The sequence below is a fragment of the Oncorhynchus masou genome, chromosome 12 (assembly GCF_036934945.1).
Source record: "Oncorhynchus masou masou isolate Uvic2021 chromosome 12, UVic_Omas_1.1, whole genome shotgun sequence".
In the NCBI taxonomy this organism is placed as follows: Eukaryota; Metazoa; Chordata; class Actinopteri; order Salmoniformes; family Salmonidae; genus Oncorhynchus; species Oncorhynchus masou.
Window position 1 is genome coordinate 55,615,735 of NC_088223.1, and position 18,727 is coordinate 55,634,461.

The 18,727-nt window shown below is 45.2% G+C and overlaps 1 protein-coding gene across 43 annotated transcripts in view; it reads right to left on the reverse strand.

The window, feature by feature from the left end:
• Positions 1–790: 790 nt before the first annotated feature.
• Positions 791–18,727, reverse strand: part of LOC135550461 (protocadherin gamma-C5-like) — a 145,865-nt gene continuing 127,928 nt past the window's right edge. For 15 of the 43 annotated variants that reach the window (XM_064981276.1, XM_064981260.1, XM_064981259.1 and 12 more), the window contains exons 2-6: positions 6,971–7,032; positions 6,620–6,694; positions 5,046–5,102; positions 3,967–4,076; positions 791–3,100 (exon numbers count right to left, since the gene is read on the reverse strand). In XM_064981276.1, the coding sequence (XP_064837348.1) occupies positions 2,853–3,100; positions 3,967–4,076; positions 5,046–5,102; positions 6,620–6,694; positions 6,971–7,032 (552 nt within the window). In that variant the 3' untranslated portion in view covers positions 791–2,852. Of the gene's footprint in view, positions 3,101–3,966; positions 4,077–5,045; positions 5,103–6,619; positions 6,695–6,970; positions 7,033–8,610; positions 11,346–11,888; positions 14,517–16,066; positions 18,623–18,727 lie in introns of those variants that run through there. The other 28 variants (XM_064981303.1, XM_064981291.1, XM_064981283.1 and 25 more) reach the window with 9 other exon arrangements.

Sequence of the window (18,727 nt, forward strand, 5' to 3'; positions counted from 1 at the left end):
CCCAGGAGAAAAGAGACAATAGACGTGTAAAGTTTAGAATGCTATAAACTGGGAGGAAAACGAGGCGTGTGTGAGGTTTAGCATGTTATAAATGGGGAAAACTAGGTGTGTGCGAGGTTTCGCATGTTATAAACATGGAAAACTAGGTGTGTGTGAGGTGTAGCATGTTAGAAACAGGGAAACTAGGAGTGTGTGAGGTTTATCATGTTATAAACATGCAAAACTAGGCGTGTGCGAGATTTACCATGTTAGAAACAGGGAAAACTAGGAGTGTGTGAGGTTTAGCGTGTTATAAACGGGGAAAACTAGGCGTGTGCGAGGTTTAGCATGTTATCAACGGGGAAAACTCGGCATGTGTGAGGTTTAGCATGTTAGAAACAGGGAAAACTAGGTGTGTGTGAGGTTTAGAATGTTAGAAACAGGGAAAACTAGGCGTGTGTGAGGTTTAGCATGTTATAAACACGGAAAACTAGGCGTGTGTGAGATTTACCATGTTAGAAACAGGGAAAACTAGGAGTGTGTGAGGTTTAGAATGTTATAAAAATGGAAAACTAGGCGTGTGTGAGGGGTAGGTAAAGAGTTAGGATCCCGCTCCACTCCATCGTCTGTGGCTAAACTGTGCTGAACAAAGAGTGGAATGCTTCTAGCAGAGCCATGGCACCAGTTCAGTCAACTCCAACAGACAGGCTCCAATATAGCCTCTGCCATTAGCTATGATAACCCCCTGCCTCCTCCCAGCTAACAGAACACCATTCATCAGTAAAACACAACAAATTCTAAGGAGAAGACATGATTTTAGAATACATTTTTTATTTGGAAATGTCAGTGTTCAAAGAGTAAACAAAAACAAACAAATTAACAGCGATATAAACATTAGCATATAAAATAAGAGTGTAACAGGGAAAAGCGCTAAGCAATTTAACACGAAAGATAATACAATAGAATACAGAGGACTATTCCAGCAGAAGATGCATATATATTTATATCCATATGAGCAAGGGTGGCATTCCATTAGCATAAACAATTGATAAAGATCACAAACACAGGAAGAGGTACAGGGAAATGGAATCACACCTTAAAGACATTTAGGTGTTGAGTGTTACACCAAAGTTTGGAGTGACCAAAGAAAGAATACGATAGAGAGAAAACACAAAAATATGCACGACAAATTTCACAAGCCTCTAGCTACGGCTGTCTGTTGAAAGTTTTAGTTTTATTTACAGCGCGGTTAAATCAGTCAGCTCAACTCGTAGTCACTACACCACTACATTTCATCTGAAACACATATTTTTTTGGGGTTGAAAAATATTCAAAACATTCCAGTACGAGCCAGCTGTGTGGTTGTGGTCAGAGAGTGATGTGTCTCTCTAAGATTCATACAGACTAGCTATGTGTCTTATTTACATGGGGGCAGGGTGTCTGTACATCTGGGGTTTTGGCAGGTTATAGGATGGACTGAAAACATGATCTGTGCCCCAGACTAGGAGTGGAGAGACAGATGGTCTCTGTCCATGATTCTGATATGTCCCTGAACTCCACAACAAGGCTTATCCATAGGATTCTGTAAATGGTCCATACAGAACATCCTACGGTGCCTGGAGTTGTAGTGTACTGAACATGTGGTCTGGTCAAGGTTCTCCTAGAGAACTAAGGAATAAAGACTGTGAACTAAAAAGGTGATGAGACCACATTTAGCGGCGAGATACTGTACATGTGGCAAGAGGACAGAGACTGTCCACCCTTTCTCCTCTCCTTGCCCTTACCACACACCCAACCCTGGGTGCGTGGTCGCAGGACCGTCTATGCGCCTTAGAGAAGTCCACAGTGCAGAGCCAATCACACTGGGCCAGCCCGGCATAATGCTGATACAAGAAAACGCAGATACAATATCTAAATAATGTTGGTTCTAAGTTAATAAAAAACACCGATCCATCTTTACCATGTTACATAATATGAACAAAGTTATGCTTTAATGCCACTCTATGGGATTCTACCAATAATGATGGAAAAAGGTGACAATCGTGGCTCAGATGATGTAAATAACCACAGAATCCTGCTTGGGCAAAGATTTTAAAAAGCAGCTGGATACACTTTGATGGCCACCACTGTAAGTAACTTTACATCAGCAGCCGTTCTTTTGCTTGCAAGTCATATAACTACATTGAACCTTACAGGCGTTTTAAGTTGTTAATGCTACAGTATACACTCTCATGAAATTGGTACTTTCCTGATGAAGTTGAGCTAGCCTCTTTTTTTTTTAAATGTACGTGAGTGTCGGCTCACCTTCGGTGGTTCTTCATCTACAGGATGAATCATGCATGTCTTGTCTATTGCATCCCTTGCAAAAGAGCTAAACGCAAGTTCTCTAAAGAAACCTTAACAAGGTGAACGTGTAATCCGTGTCACCATAAGAAGCAGAACTACTTGGCATTTTAGAGAAACATCGAACGGTTTAATAAAACAAACCATCAGATAGTTTTTTTTGTTTTTCTTTAGAATACTATATAATACAGAGCTAGGTCACTACATGAATTCCAAGTCCTTGAAATCCACCTGGATCCAATATAAATCTAATGTAATCTTCCTCCCCCTCCCACCCCACATAGAACACACCAATAACCTCTGCCTGAAGTAAGCTGTGATGACCATAGAAGCAAGAAGTACAGCGGTTGCCCATTACAAACATTTGCAAAGTGACATATATGCTCACAAACATCCAAAATTCTGGGACGATCAGATTGAATAGCATAAGAAAAACAAAGATCAAGGCTTCCAATGAGGGAGTACACTCGGCAGTATGGGGGGGGCAGGGTCTTGGTTTCTGTGGCGATGGGGCTTGGTGCTAGCTTGGCTTACTTCTTGTCCTTCTTGGTGGACTTCTTCTTGCTGGCGGGGGTCTGGGCAGCGTTGGGGACATCGACCTGGGGCATGGCCTGTGGCGGGCCCTGCAGGGCCGGCTGGGGCATCATCTGCTGGGGGTTGGCCGTCAGGGTGGCCGTGCTGCCTGGGATGTAGACGTTCTGGCGGTAGTCGGGCACATGCTGCATGGGGAACTGGGCGTTGTAGCGGGGTCCAAGGGTCGCCGTTGCCTCGCTCACCTCTGAGAGAGAGAAGGGAGGGAGGGAGAAACTGTTATAGCTGGGTGTGTTGTGATGCTGTGAAGAGAGAGGAACTCTCCTAACTGAGGGTAATTTCTGCACTGCATTGCAGCTCCAGTTCAGCACTGTTCCGAGCCAGCCCCTTTCCTCCCCCACACTTACAGCATATAGAACCTCCGCTCTCTCACACAGAACAGATGTAAACAACTAAACGCGGGACATTCAGATATCATTTGGAATTGAGGATTAAACTGACTAATTGCACACTAATAGAGAGAGAGGCAGTGTGCAGGATTCTGGGTGACTGCAGCTATGGAGCATTTGAAACAAAGAGCTCTGTGTGTCATAGTCCTCATGCGTTGGTTCATTCACACACAGGGACTGCTGAGACACACTGTGGTCTATACATGTGTACTTGGCAGACCATCTCTCTCGCTCTGTGTCCTAATGGGGGACACACAAAGGAAGGATGTGCTGTTTCCTTATCAACTGCCACTCTGATCTAATCAAGTTGCATGCGCTAAGAATCTAGTGCCTGAGATGCTGCTCTCTAACAGGGCTCTCTCTGTAGCTCTACCCAGTGGCAGAGAGCTCTCCATCTCCCCATTTGTATGCTGTTTCAGTCCTCAACAGAGAACAGAGATATTTCACTGTCACCAGTCCCCTCTCGGTTAGAATGCATGAACAGATGCTCTCTCTTTCCCTTTCCCTCTTTCCCTCTTTCCCTCTCCCTCTTTCCCTCTTTCCCTCTCCCTCTTTCCCTCTTTCCCTCCCTCCCATACAACTATCCATGGAGATAACCTTGTGAGGTAGCGGAAGACAGAGACAAAGAAATGGGATTTCTGGGATATATAGGCTGCAGACTCACCGTTGGCAGCAGCCATCAGAGCCTGGAGCTGTTCAGCCTCAGTGGGGGGGTTGGGCCAGGGTCCTGTTCCAACTATAGCACCACCTGCCCCCTCAGGATGGGGGCCAGCTCTGGAGGAGAGGAGGGGGATGAGTCAGTATAAGAGATACACTCAAATCTCTCTCTTTCACCGTGACTCTCACTCTCTCATGAACACATACACTCTCACATAATCTAAACCTCTCTCTCTCACACACACACACACACTCTCCTCCCATCATGATTGCCATCATGGGGACACCAAGCCTCCAGAAGCCATTTTGAGTGAGCACCTGCATCACAGAGCACAGGGGAGATGGAGGCTGGGAGAAGACATTGGATCAGGAAGCGCTACACATGTTACTAGTTAGCACAGAGCCGCAATATGCAAGCAGACAATCACACACAGAGTAGAGACTAAATGAGCTGTTTGGATGCTATGTGCCTTGTACCCATGCTATGTGTTAGAAAAGAGGGGGATGAGGAGAGAGGAGACAGGAGAGAGAATGTCTGTATGTTTCATCAATAAAAGACTGGATTGTTGATCAGATGTTATCTTTGTTCTTCTCAATCCCTTAACTTGCCACTGGTCAAATCTGCAATGTAGGATTGTGGAGAAAATATTTCATTGAGTTTGTTGGGTTTGTTACATCCATATGGGAGTCAGTAACACATACACACAACGTGCGCGCAAGCTTACACACATACACTCACACACACAGATAGACAGAAACAGGCCGACAGAACCACAGGGACATGGAATTCTACACTATGAATAAAAGGACAAACTACACAGTTCAGCGAAGCCTCCAAACCCAAGTATACAACACAGACCATGTAGCGATGCTGAGCTTTGCACATCTACAAAGACCTCCACAAAGCCTCGACCCATTTCAAATACACAGCTAGACGGCAAGAGCATGTACAGATTATCACACGTTCAACAGCCAGAAGCCAAGCTTGTCTACACACAGCTGCGCCAAGCCTACAGCCTGTCAGACACCAGCATGTATGAGAGCAGGATGCCGCCTTGCACAGTCAGCAAAGCCACTCTACTCTACCTCGCCTTGCCGTACGGTGTCCATCTCTGCTGGGTGCTGGTGCTGTACCTGTACGTGCTGAAACACAGACGATCACCTCTCACTCTTTCAGTCGAATGCCAGTCAGATGGACTCCTTCATTAGCCAACCAGGTTCATGTTCAGTTTCTATATCTAATTAACTACACTGCATGACCAAAAGTATGTGGACACCTGCTCGTCAAACACCTCATTCCAAAATCATGGGCCCTCCTTTTCTGGTATAACAGCTTCCACTCTTATAGGAAGGCTTTCCACTAGATGTTGGAACATTGCTGCGGGGACTTGCTTCCATTTAGCCACAAGAGTATTAGTGAGGTTGGGCACTGATGTTGGGCGATTGTATGCTGTAACTTTAAGATTTCCCTTCACTGGAACTAAGGGGCCTAGACCGAATCATGAAAAACAGCCCCAAACCATTATTCCTCCACCACCAAACTTTACAGTTGGCACTTTGCATTGGGGCAGGTAGCGTTGTCCTGGCATCCGTCAAAACCTAGATTTGTCCATCGGACTACCAAATGGTGAAATGTGATTCATCACTCCAGAGAAGGCTGATCCACTGCTCCAGAGTCCAATGGCGTTGAGCTTTACACCACTCCAGCCGACATTTTCCATTGCGCATGGTGATCTTAGGCTTGTGTGTGGCTGCTCGGCCATGGAAACCTATTTCATGAAGCTCCCGACGAACAGTAATTGTGCTGACGTTGCTTCCAAAGGCAGTTTGGAACTCAGTAGTACGTGTTTCAACTGAGGACAGACAATTTCTACACAGTACGGCAGTCCCGTTCTGTGAGATTGTGTTGTCTACCACTTTGCGGCTGAGTCGTTGCTACTCCTAGACGTTTCCACTTCACAATAACAGCACGTACAGTTGACCGGGGCAGATCTAGCAGGGCATAAATTTGCCGAACTGACTTCTTGGAAAGGTGGCATCCTATGATGGTGCCAGGTTGAAAGTCACTGAGATCTTCATTAAGGCCATTCTGCTACAAATGTTTTTCTACAGAGATTTCATGGCTGTGTGCTCGATTTTCTACACCTGTCAGCAAAGGGTATGGTTGAAATAGCCGAAACCACTAGTTCGAAGGAGTGTCCACATAGTTTTGTATATACAGTGTGCATAGTGAATCGACTTCTATTTTGTGCCAGCACAAAATAGAAATGTACAATGACAAATTACAAGTAATTGTCTTTATGTTAAGGAATCTACTATGACACTTTCTATGAATGATACGGTATATAATCAGTGGCTAATAACTTCACAACCCTCAGATGCTCAACAGTTTCTCCACCAGTAGAGCCACAGTCTGTTAAGCCAAGATCTGTGTGATAATCCAAGCATCTTTTGCTAAATCAATGAGGCACCACATGTCACATCAACTACCACTATTGCATTGTACCTCAAACCTCACTCACACTACAGCCATCGGATTGCGATTCATTGATTTCTTCTGTAAGTACACTTACAGCTACACAATCACCACAGTATCGACAAATCAATTCAACTAGTAGAACTCTACTAACACAACTACTGTATAACAGACATTAGATTACCCATTATTTTGCCGGTCAGTAGTGCCAGTGTTATTGGATCTTTGCGTAGAGTAGTGGGGAACCAATCTGTACTGTCTGTTCAAACACACAACTGCCTTAGTCTTTCGGACTGTCAATGGAATGCATATCATAAACACACATGACTAATTCACATTAAGTAAAATGCAAGTGTGAAGGTGTGTGTGTGTGTGTGTGTGTGTGTGTGTGTGTGTGTGTGTGTGTGTGTGTGTGTGTGTGTGTGTGTGTGTGTGTGTGTGTGTGTGTGTGTGTGTGTGTGTGTGTGTGTGTGTGTGTGTGTGTGTGTGTGTGTGTGTGTGTGTGTGTGTGTATTTAAATGAGCTGAACACTTACCCACTGGGTCCGGGTCTCTGCCCCTGCTGGGTAAAGCGCCAGTCATTGTTGGGTGGTTTTTGCTGGAGGGAGAGAGGAGAGGAAATATACTGTTAGAATATGTAGTGGCAGACACACAGGCTGCTCCTCCACTGATGTCTATGGAGGCATGTCATCTCCAGTCACCAGCACTGGAAACCATTTTGTCATTCAGTGGGTCACGAAGAAAGAAAATGTCACAGGGCCATGGGGAGAGAAGAGGAGAGTAAGAGGGGGAGAGGAGAGGAGAGTAAGAGAGAGAGTAAGAGAGAGAGAGAGAGAGAGAGAGTGAGGGAGAGAGAGAGAGAGTGGGAGAGAGAGAGAGAGAGAGAGGGAGAGAGAGAGAGAGAGAGAGATAGAGAGAGAGCAGTGTGAGTGAGCAGTGTGAGAGAATGTGTGTGAATTATTGAACAAGCTATTGTGTCAGTGCTGTGCTTGAGCGAGTCCGCTGGGAGGAAGGATCATCAAACAAACATACTCCTGTTACAGGCAACTTCAAAACGAGTTTAATAATGATAAAGCTTTAACTAGAGTTCTCCCAACATATTGTAAACAAAAAAAGCGGTCCACCCAAGCTTTATCTGCTTTAGATTAGGATACAATATATCTCATTCAACACTCCAGATCATTAGCCAAATCCAGGCTCCATCTATGGGTTTAGTAGGGCTGTGCTACTGGCCAGTGCTGCCTGTCAGAAAGAGTCTGTCAGTGGGGCAGTAATCTGCAGCCCTGCCCTGCCTCACTGATCCTCTAAACCCTGGGCTGGATTACAAGGACAGAGCACTGCCAGGCCTGAAGCCTAGAGAAGCTCTTTGGCCAGGACTGTAATACTCTCATACACTGGACTACTCTCTGTGAAGGGTGATGTGCCAAGCAGCAGTTATTACTGTCGTTTTATATGAAGCTTTAAGGAGTCATACAGTTCAATACACAGAAATGCTCAGCGATATGACAAATATAGGTCTGGTTAAGGCAGGTCAACCATTCTGGCATCCTTTCAGGATACAATAAAAGGCTATCCTCTCTATGAAGTTCTATTTCCATCTAAGTATGACTGAGCCTTGACTACGAGTATTGCCAGCTAAAGGAATGAGTCACAGACAGGCAGAGACTCTGTTTGGTGAGGTCATGAGAGGTGGCTACTGGCTATAGGTTCAGGGCAACAATCCCAATCTATTAGCTTCACCTCATTCAATAAGCTGTCAAAGGTCAACAGCTGACCCCAATATCCTCATTATATGACCTGTACTGCCATATACCCCACATCCTACTCAACATGTTCCTCCCCATCCCCATCACTGTGCAAAGGAACACATGTTGAGTGAGAACACTCACACTGTAATAGCCTGTCTACTACAGAGAGGTTCCCCCTGCAGTCCTATAAAATGTTCAGCCTCCTCCCAGGCAGACAAGAGGATTCACTGCCACACAAAACATTCTGTAGTTTGCTGAGAGTTCAACACAATGAAATCACTCTGTACTTGCCTGAGAGGTAACCACGAGTGCTTTACAATTAAACACCCACATGCATTCACTAACACAAATACATAGTCATGTTTAAGTCGGGTCTTGTCTCTTTTGCCAACTTAAATTAATACGGTATTCGTTTTGAGAGAACTCACCTTTTTGGCTTTGCTAGTGTGTTTGTTGGTGAGGGTTACACTCAGAGTGTTCTGGTTCATCATGGGAGTCTTAACGAACACAAAGTCCCTGTCACTGCTGGAGAGGGTGGGGTAACAGGGTCTGTAGGTGTGTGTGTGCGGCTCCTGAGGCCCCACCACCACTTTCATGTAGCGCAGAGGCCCGTCTTTATTGAGCTGCAGGTGGAGGTCTTTATGAGAGTGGGAGTGAAGGGCCTGCCTGGTGCCCAGACCCAACCAAGTCAGGTATCCTCTGTATCTCATCCAGCGCATCACCATGGCAACGATTGCCACCAAACACACAACCGAGACGCAGGTCAGACAGCCAATCAGGGCCAGGGTGAGGCCAGACCCCCCACTCTGTTGCCTGGAAGGAGCCCTCCTGATCTGAGAGGACGCATCTGTACCCATCTCAGACACAGTAATATTGACTGGCACACTGGTGGAGAGAGCGGGCATACCATTATCCTGCACCAGCACTATGATAGTGAATGTAATATCTTCCTCCTCAAATCTAAGGGCTGTTCGCACCTCCCCGCTGTGGGCCCCAACATGAAAGAGCCCTGCATCCCTCCCAGAGAGACTGTAGAAGAGCCAAGCGTTGTGCCCACTGTCTTGGTCCACACACACCACCCTGTTGACCAGGTGGCCTTTGCTAGCCGAGCGGGGCACAGACAGCTGCAGCACACCGTCTGGGGGCGGAGCGGGGTAGATCAGGGCAGGAGAGTGGTCATTTTCATCAATCACGAACACATGCACAGTCACGTTAGAGCTCTGTGCAGGTGTCCCCGCGTCCCTAACCTGCACCTGCACCCAGAACACATTCATCTGCTCGTGGTCGAGGGCTTGCACTGCATACAGGTTCCCGTTCTCAGAGTTTATGTAGACAAAAGAGGACACAGGCGAGCCCTGCACCTCACTCTCCAGGATGGTGAAGGAGAGGTGAGCGTTCTGGCCAAGGTCCTGGTCGAACGCAGACACAGTCATAATGAGTGCACCAGGGCCATTGTTCTCCGCTATATCAACAGAGTAGGAGGACTGGGAGAAGAGGGGGGCGTTGTCATTTACATCTGAAAGAGTGATCACAAAGAACTGTTGTGCAGAGCGAGGGGGAGAGCCGAAGTCTGTGGCTGTCACGGTGATGGTGTATTCAGACACAGCCTCTCGGTCCAAAGGACCGTCTGTCACCAGGGTATAGTGCTCCTCAAAGGGGGATATCAACCTAAATGGCAGCCCATGGGGGATGTGGACGTTAACCTCCCCGTTTCTACCAGCGTCCATGTCCTTGATACTTATCAGAGCTATAACAGTGCCTGATTCCACATCCTCCTGGACCATTTTAGATAGTGAGTTTATGATGATCTTCGGGCTGTTGTCGTTCAGGTCTATTATTTTGATTTGAATGTGGCAGGAGCACTCCATGGCAGGGGTCCCTTTATCCCTGGCTTGCACAGTGATATCATACATGTCCGACATTTCATAATCAACCTCCCCTTTCACTCGGATTTCTCCACTTTTGGTATCCAATGTGAAAAGTTTCAGCACTGTTTCTGAGGTGTACTTACTAAAGAGGTAATATATCTTTCCATTATGACCATAATCAGCATCCGATGCATTGAGTTGAGTCACTAAAGTGCCCTGTGGAGAATTTTCAAACAAACTCACAGTTTTAAATGGTTGGTCAAATAACGGGGCATTATCATTGACATCTAGTATATCAATAACAACAGAGGTAGTCCCTGATTTATGTGGCTGTCTGCCGTCTGCAGTCGTAAGCAGCAGGTGAAACACCGCCTGCTTTTCCCTGTCTAGCGGTTTGTCCAATAATAACTCGGGGAATTTGCTGCCATCACTTTTTGATTCAAGTTTCAATATGAAACAGTCGTTAGGACTGAGAGTGAATGTGCGTAATGAGTTGATGTCTACGTATAGATCTTGCGCGCTGTCCAAAGCAAACCTAGTGCCAGGCGCGGCCGCCTCAGACACTTCAAGATACATTTTTCCTGATGGAAACTGAGGGGAATTGTCATTTACATCCACTATCTCCACAACAACACGGTGTAATTCCAGAGGGTTCTGAAGAACAAGTTGAACAGTAAGAGAACATGTCAAAGTTAATCCACAAAGACTTTCTCTGTCCATGGTTTGTCTGACAACTAAAACTCCACTCGCATTCACGTCAAAATATTTGGCATTAGACTCCGACATAACTCGTGGATTTCTGTTTACAAGCATTGGTATGTTGAGGCCCAAGGCCTTCGCTATGTCCCCGATAAAAGCCCCCGGTTTTAATTCCTCTAGTACGGAATAAGAAAGTTCCGCGGAAAACGATGCTCTGTATAAAGTTGAGAGAAACAGACAGAACAGAGGCCTTCCCGCGGCCTTACTCCTTGTGTCCAAAACTCCCATTGTTCAACTCCTCATGTCAGGAAAATATCCTACTTTATTCTGGACCACCCAGGTTAAAATAAATAAGTCTGTTAGAGCTTCAATAACTTTAAAATATCAAATTGCAAAATAAATAAGTGAGGAGAAGCTAACACCGACTGTCTTGACGCGCAAAGTTCCTATAGCTACTGAAAGGAAACTTTTTTCAGAGGTGCCTGGGTCTCCAAACAAAGACAGGCAACTCTCCAATAGTAGTACAATACAAGGGGTCCTATTCATTGTGTCACATCTGCTATAAGCGCGCGTGCAGGCGAACGCACACACGAACACACTCACATGCTCACACACTAACAATAAAAGACTGGTTCTGATTTGAAGAGTAACACATGTTACTTCCGTAAAGGAATACAGGAAGAAGAGGGCCAAATAAAAAAGAAAATATGACGGAGATAATGATAATACAATACAACAGTGTCTTCCTTTTTCTCCTGGACTTCTGGGGAGAAACACATGCAAAGGCTTAGCTACATCTGGCAAATCGGTATTTGTGCCAGCAGGAGAATAATTATTTGACCCTTCACGAATAGAAACTGAAACAATGCATGTATCGTAACACAATTGCCACGAAAGTAACTGAGTTGTCATATGGTCGGACAACTGAGTAATTTAATAAATATTTAAAGCACTTGTAGGCCAATACCATCACAAACGCACACTTTTAAAATAAAATGCTTGATACTTTGAATTACATGCGTTATGTACCACATTAATCCGCTTATAAATAAACAATACAGCACTGTCCTCGTTCCTATTATGCACATGAGGGTTTAGTGCTGACTGAATGTCAGTCACCATAGTCAGTCTATGCTCACCTGTTGGCTCTCGAATGTCCACGCGCTATCAGGTAATGATGCATCAAGCACGTTTATCATGTCCTGAAAGTCTGTGGTGCTGCTGGGCTTAACGAGGGTGAAATCACTGAACTCGGACACTGGAGAGAGACACGACCTGAAGGACTGGCTCTGAGACAACATGTCCCCTCCCAGGACCTCCACATACTTAATAGGGCCGTCAGTGTTGAGCTGGAGCTGCAGGTTTCTGTTGGGATTCTTGTATCCGTCAGAGTCAGCCCGTCTGATACAGCAACTCGAGCTGCTCCTACTGTTCCTAACGCATTTCACCACTAAGATGAGAAAGGTCAACAAAGACAAAACGGACACAGAGGCAAGAGAGATGATCAAATAAAAGGTGATTTTGCTGTTTCTCTTGCTGGGCTCGGCTGTTTTCTGGCGGAAGTCCGAGATGGGCTCGTGGAGCCCGTCCTCTAACAATATGTTAACTGTGACTGTGGCGGACTGGACCGGTTCCCCATTGTCCTGTATCTCTATAAGCAGCCTCTGAGAGGAGTCATCCTGCTCTGAAACAGCGCGTTTAGTCCTCACCTCCCCCGTGTAAAGATTCACACTGAACAGAGACGAGTCTGTGGCCTCCACCAGCCTATAGGAAATCCAGGCGTTATGACCCGAGTCTGCGTCCACTGCCGATATCTTAGTGGTCAGGTGACCTGCTTTAGCGGACCGGAGCATCTTCTGATGGGAGACAGAGCCCATGACAGCGGAAGGGTAAATAACAGCGGGAGCATTGTCGTTCTGGTCCAGGATAAAGACATGAACCGTGACGTTGCTGCTCAAAGACGGAGAGCCGTGGTCCTTTGCCTGGATCTGTATCTGAAACACCTTCAGTTTCTCATAGTCAAATGAGTGCATGCTGTAGATGCTGCCGTTATCTGAGTTTATGTAAATATAGGAGGAGACAGACACGTCTTGTACTTTAGAATCTAATATAGAATAGGAGATCTTGGCGTTATCTCCAATATCCATATCCAATGCGGACACGGAGCATATAATATTACCAGGTGTGTTATTCTCATTGACGTACACAGTGTACGCAGTATCTGGAAACCTAGGTGGATTGTCATTTACATCCAGAATACGGACTGGGATGGTTTTCTTGCTGCTGAGAGGAGGGGAACCCGCATCAGTAGCCGTTATCTCTATGCTATACTCAGGGAACATCTCACGGTCCAGAACACCATTGGTGACTAGTGCATAATGACTGGAGATGGAAGGTTCCAAAGTAAAAGGATAGCTTGGTTGGATTTGTAGTGTCACCTTTCCATTGTCTCCAGAGTCAGGGTCCCGTGCACTAATCAAAGCCACTACAGTCCCTTTGGGTGCGTTCTCGCGCACTGGGCTTGGTTTAGATGTGAGGCTAATTTGGGGAGAGTTATCATTGACATCTATGACATCAATCTGAACGTTGCACTGTCCTTCCATCTCAGGTATACCTTTGTCTTTAGCAATAATTTCGATTCGGTACGAGGGAGTGCTCTCGTAATCCAGCGTACCCTTCAAATACATTTCCCCCGTTTTTGGATCAATTTCAAACAAAGCCTTTACAGACTGTGCAGTATGGTCGCCAAAAGAGTATTCGATCTCTCCATTTGGGCCATCGTCCAAGTCGTTTGCCTCGACCTTTAGGAACGACGTGCCCTGTGGAGTGTTTTCGTTTAGAGATACTTTGCATAACGGATGTTTGAATATGGGGTTGTTATCGTTGTTATCTAAGACAATAATTATAATCTGTGAGGTCCCAGATCTAACTGGAGAGCCACCATCAAGGGCGGTTAACAACAGCTGATGTCGAGCCTTATTCTCTCGGTCCAAAGCTTTCTCCAGACATAATTCCGGAACTTTTCTTCCGTCATCTTGATCCTTTATTTCCAAGCTGAAATGTTCGTTTTTGCTGAGAGTGTAGGATTTTAAAGAATTGTCGCCAACGTCAGGATCCTGCGCGCTCTCCAAAGAAAATCGCATACCTGGGGCAGTGGATTCTGCTATTTTCAATGTGCGCTCAGATGATTGAAAATGAGGAGCATTATCATTTATATCCCGGATGTCAACTTCCACTCTGTGAAGCTGCAGAGGGTTCTCAATGATGACTTCTAATGGCAAGAGGCAACTGGCGCTTTGTCCGCACAGACTTTCTCTGTCAATTCTATCGCTGACAACTAGCTCGCCCTTACCTAAATCCACACTGAAATACTGTTTACCAGCCACAGACGCTATCCTCATTTCACGAAAAGAAATCTCTGATACTTCCAAACCCAGATCTTTTGCTATATTTCCAACCACGGATCCCAAGCTCAGTTCCTCTGGAACTGTATAACGAATCTCGGCTCCTGTTGTATTCCAAGACAAACAGAAACACAACAGCCATTGCATTAGTCCTCTCCAATCACTGAGGCACGTTCCCTCCTTCAAGTTCAATTTCTTCATATTGCTATATCTCGAAATAATAACATGTGGAAAACATGCTTAAAATAAAATATTCCAACGAATTTGTTATTGATCACCTCTCCTTTTTAACCGAGTATCTAATTCCATTGAGAATGAATGGCTGAGCAGAGCTCCGTCTCTCACCAGCTCTGTGCATTGTATGGGCTACTGTGCTGTGGCTGGAGGAGGGAGTAGATCTCTTTGTACAGTTAAGCATGCTATTGGTGCACAGCGCAGCACTATATAAACCAACTGAAAACAGAGTAGCTCTTAAAGTCATAGCCAGCGTTCTGCTGTGGGAGTATGCGTTGTAAACCTGCTAACACATCAGATCATATTCCATGAAGAAATGGAAATATAATCATGAGGTAATACAAAATGCCTGCTTTCCCCATTGCACGAATTGTTATGAAAATAATGACAGTGATGATAAAAGTAATTGCCCTTTGTTTGAGGTCAAAGCAAAACGTGTTAAATTGACTTAAAGTGTACATATGTCCAGTAGATGTGTGGGACATGATGCAGCAACAAAAAAGAACGCTGACGGTTTCGGGGCCAGTGGAGAGCGCGTGTCACTGTCCATGGTGCTGAAATGTACAACCCTTCTCTGCGCGCGTGGAAGAGAACAAATATACCAGTCCCTGGGAGCATATCCATGCTCATGAATTAATCCTAATTTCTGTCACAGATATACTTGTTCTGTTTATTTTGAGTATAAAACTTTCATTCACAAATAGCATACAAATACGTAATTTCCACGAACCTATGAAATGTTGAGGTTCTCTAAAACTCTGTGGGATTTATGTGTTTGTTACGTTCTAGTAAAGAAATGGGCTAAAGCAAAAATGATAGCTTGGACTGCGCAAATAGCATGCAGGCCTGGTGTAAAACACAACTATGCGGGGAAAGAAGGGAACTGACCGTGTGATGTGAAAAAAGCATCGTTAATGTAATTTTCACTTAAAATTGTGCTTCACATTTATGATAAGCAAAAATTACATTGAAGCCATGCCGTTCCAACTCAGAATTCTTTCCAGTGATATTATGTCACTCAAATTAATGCTTTTACTATGGCTGACCTCTTGGCTCTCGATAGTCCACGCACTGTCAGATAAAGATGAATCAAGCACGTTTATAATGTCCTTTTTTTTAACCTTTATTTTACTTAAGTCAGTTAAGAACAAATTCTTATTTTCAATGCCGGCCTAGGAACAGTGGGTTAACTGCGTGTTCAGGGGCAGAACGACAGATTTTGTACCTTGTCAGCTCGGGGATTTGAACTTGCAACCTTTCGGTTACTAGTCCAATGCTCTAACCACTAGGCTACACTGCCGCCTTAAAGTCAGTGGGAGTCTCATCTTGCCATAGAGGGGTGATAATAGTTTGTACCCAAACCGTTTGGACGCTACAGACGATTTTGACAGATGACCGATTTTCGGGATGTCTCATGGTCTGACCAACTGTGCTCTAGCTCTGTCACCTTTCACCCGCATATGCGGAAGTGCGGCATTAGCGGATGTGTTGGATTGAGAAGCATCCAATGCAAAACATCTATACATTATTCGAGCTTTAAACGCTGTCATAAAGAAAGAATGCAAAACAACCCAATTATATAGAACCGAAATTAATAGAAGTGGTAAAACCCAGTTCCAGGAGATACAGTCATCAATGAAGAACGATATAAACCGGTGGTAATAAAAACATACGCTCACCTGTTGGCTCTCGAACGTCCACGCGCTGTCCGGTAAAGATGCATCAAGTACGTTTATCATGTCCTGAAAGTCAGTGGTGCTGCTGGGCTTAACGAGGGTGAAATCACTGAACTCGGACACTGGAGAGAGACAAGACCTGAAGGACTGGCTCTGAGACAACATGTCCCCTCCAAGGACCTCCACATACTTAATAGGGCCGTCAGTGTTGAGCTGGAGCTGCAGGTTTCTGTTGGGATTCTTGTATCCGTCAGAGTCAGCCCGTCTGATACAGCAACTCGAGCTGCTCCTACTGTTTCTAACGCATTTCACCACTAAGATGAGAAAAGTTAACAAAGACATCACGGACACAGAGGCCAGAGAGATGATCAAATAAAAGGTGATTTTACTGTTTCTCTTGCTGGGCTCGGCTGTTTTCTGGCGGAAGTCCGAGATGGGCTCGTGGAGCCCGTCCTCTAACAATATGTTGACTGTGACTGTGGCGGACTGGACCGGTTCCCCATTGTCTTGTATCTCTATAAGCAGCCTCTGAGAGGTGTCATCCTGCTCTGAAACAGCGCGTTTAGTCCTCACCTCCCCTGTGTAAGGATTCACACTGAACAGAGACGAGTCTGTGGCCTCCACCAGCCTATAGGATATCCAGGCGTTATGACCCGAGTCTGCGTCCACTGCCGATATCTTAGTGGTGAGGTGGCCTGCTTTAGCGGACCGGGGCATCTTCTGATGGGAGACAGAGCCCATGACAGCGGATGGGTAAATAACAGCGGGGGCATTGTCGTTCTGGTCCAGGATAAAAACATGAACCGTGACGTTGCTGCTCAAAGACGGAGAGCCGTGGTCCTTTGCCTGGACCCGTATCTGAAACACCTTCAGTTTCTCATAGTCAAACGAGTGCATGCTGTAGATGCTGCCGTTATCTGAGTTTATGTAAATATAGGAGGAGACAGACACATCTTGTACTTTAGAGTCTAATATAGAATAGGAGATCTTGGCGTTTTCTCCGATATCTGGATCTGAAGCGGACACTGAACACATTATTGATCCAGCAGCATTGTTCTCTCTGACGTAAACAGTGTAAGAGGGCTGGGAGAAAACTGGAGGGTTGTCATTAACATCTAAAATATTAACTGTTATTATTTTATTCGAGGTCAAATGTGGGGACCCGGAATCGGTTGCTTCAAGCTCAATACGGTATTCAGGATATTTCTCCCGATCTAAAGACGCACCAGTCACTAGTGCGTAATGATCAGCAAATGAGGGATTTAATTTGAAAGGGTAATCTGAAGACATACGAAGGGACACCTTTCCATTGTCCCCAGAGTCTAAATCATTTGCACTAATTAGAGCTATCATGGTACCTACTGGGGCATCCTCTCTAATGGGTTTGGGTGAGGAGGTGATGGTTATCTCAGGTGAGTTATCATTAACATCTACAATAGTTACCTGGACACCACCGTGTCCCTCCATAGATGGCGTGCCTTTGTCTCTGGCGCATACATCAAATTTATATGAAGGACTTTTTTCGTAATCTAATGCATCGGATAAAGTAATAGCTCCTGTGTCTTCATTGATTACAAATAGCTTTTGAATGAACTCTGCTGTATGCGATTCGAATGAATACTCTATTTTACTGTTTGGGCCTTCATCCAAGTCGTTGGCTCTAACTGTCAATACTAATGTCCCGGGTACTGCATTTTCACTCAGTTGGATTTCATACAAGTCTTGGTCAAATCTAGGCGCATTGTCGTTTATGTCTATCACCATCACAGTAATATGCGTGGTTCCAGATCTTGCCGGAGTACCTCCATCAACCGCAGTAAGAATTAGGTTGTGCACCGGCTGCTGTTCCCGGTCTACAGGCTTTTCCAGAACAAGCTCGGCAACCTTTGTGCCGTCTTTATTGTTTTTAACGTTCAAAGCAAAGAAGTCATTTTTATTCAGAGAATATGAGCGCAAATAATTTATCCCAACGTCATGGTCCTGCGCTGTTTCCAAACGAAACCGAACACCAAGTAGAGTTGATTCGGGCACTTTTATAGTGTTCTCGCCTGACATGAAAAGTGGAGAGTTGTCATTTATATCCAGTATTTCCACCTCAACCCGATAAAACTGAAGTGGATCCTCAATGATAACCTGTAGTGGTAACAAACAACTCGCGCTTTGTCCGCAAAGACTCTCTCTGTCTATCCGTTCATTTACAATGAGCTCACCCTTTCCTAAATCCACAGCGAAATATTGCTTACCAGCCCCGGGGGCTATCCTCAGTTTGCGATCAGAGATTTTAGCGATGTCAAAGCCTAAGTCCTTAGCTATATTTCCAACAACAGAGCCCACGTCCAGTTCCTCGGGAATGGTGTATCGAGTCTGCGCCTCTATTGTATTCCACAAGAGAAAAAACATCCACAGCACCAGCCATGGCAACATCTTAATCTTGACTATCGTCCACATCTCCACAAATAGCGTGCAATAGATAAAGCACTTGATCCGTCACACATCGCAAGAGAATGCAATGCAATTACCAAATACCCAGTAATTGCTTAAATGAACGGCTAAATCCAATACATGTACATCGATGTGAGCCCAGCTATGTCTCTCCCAGCTCTGTTCATTGTAGGGGATATGGTGCTGTGGCTGGGGGAGGGACTAGATCTTTTTGTACAGTTC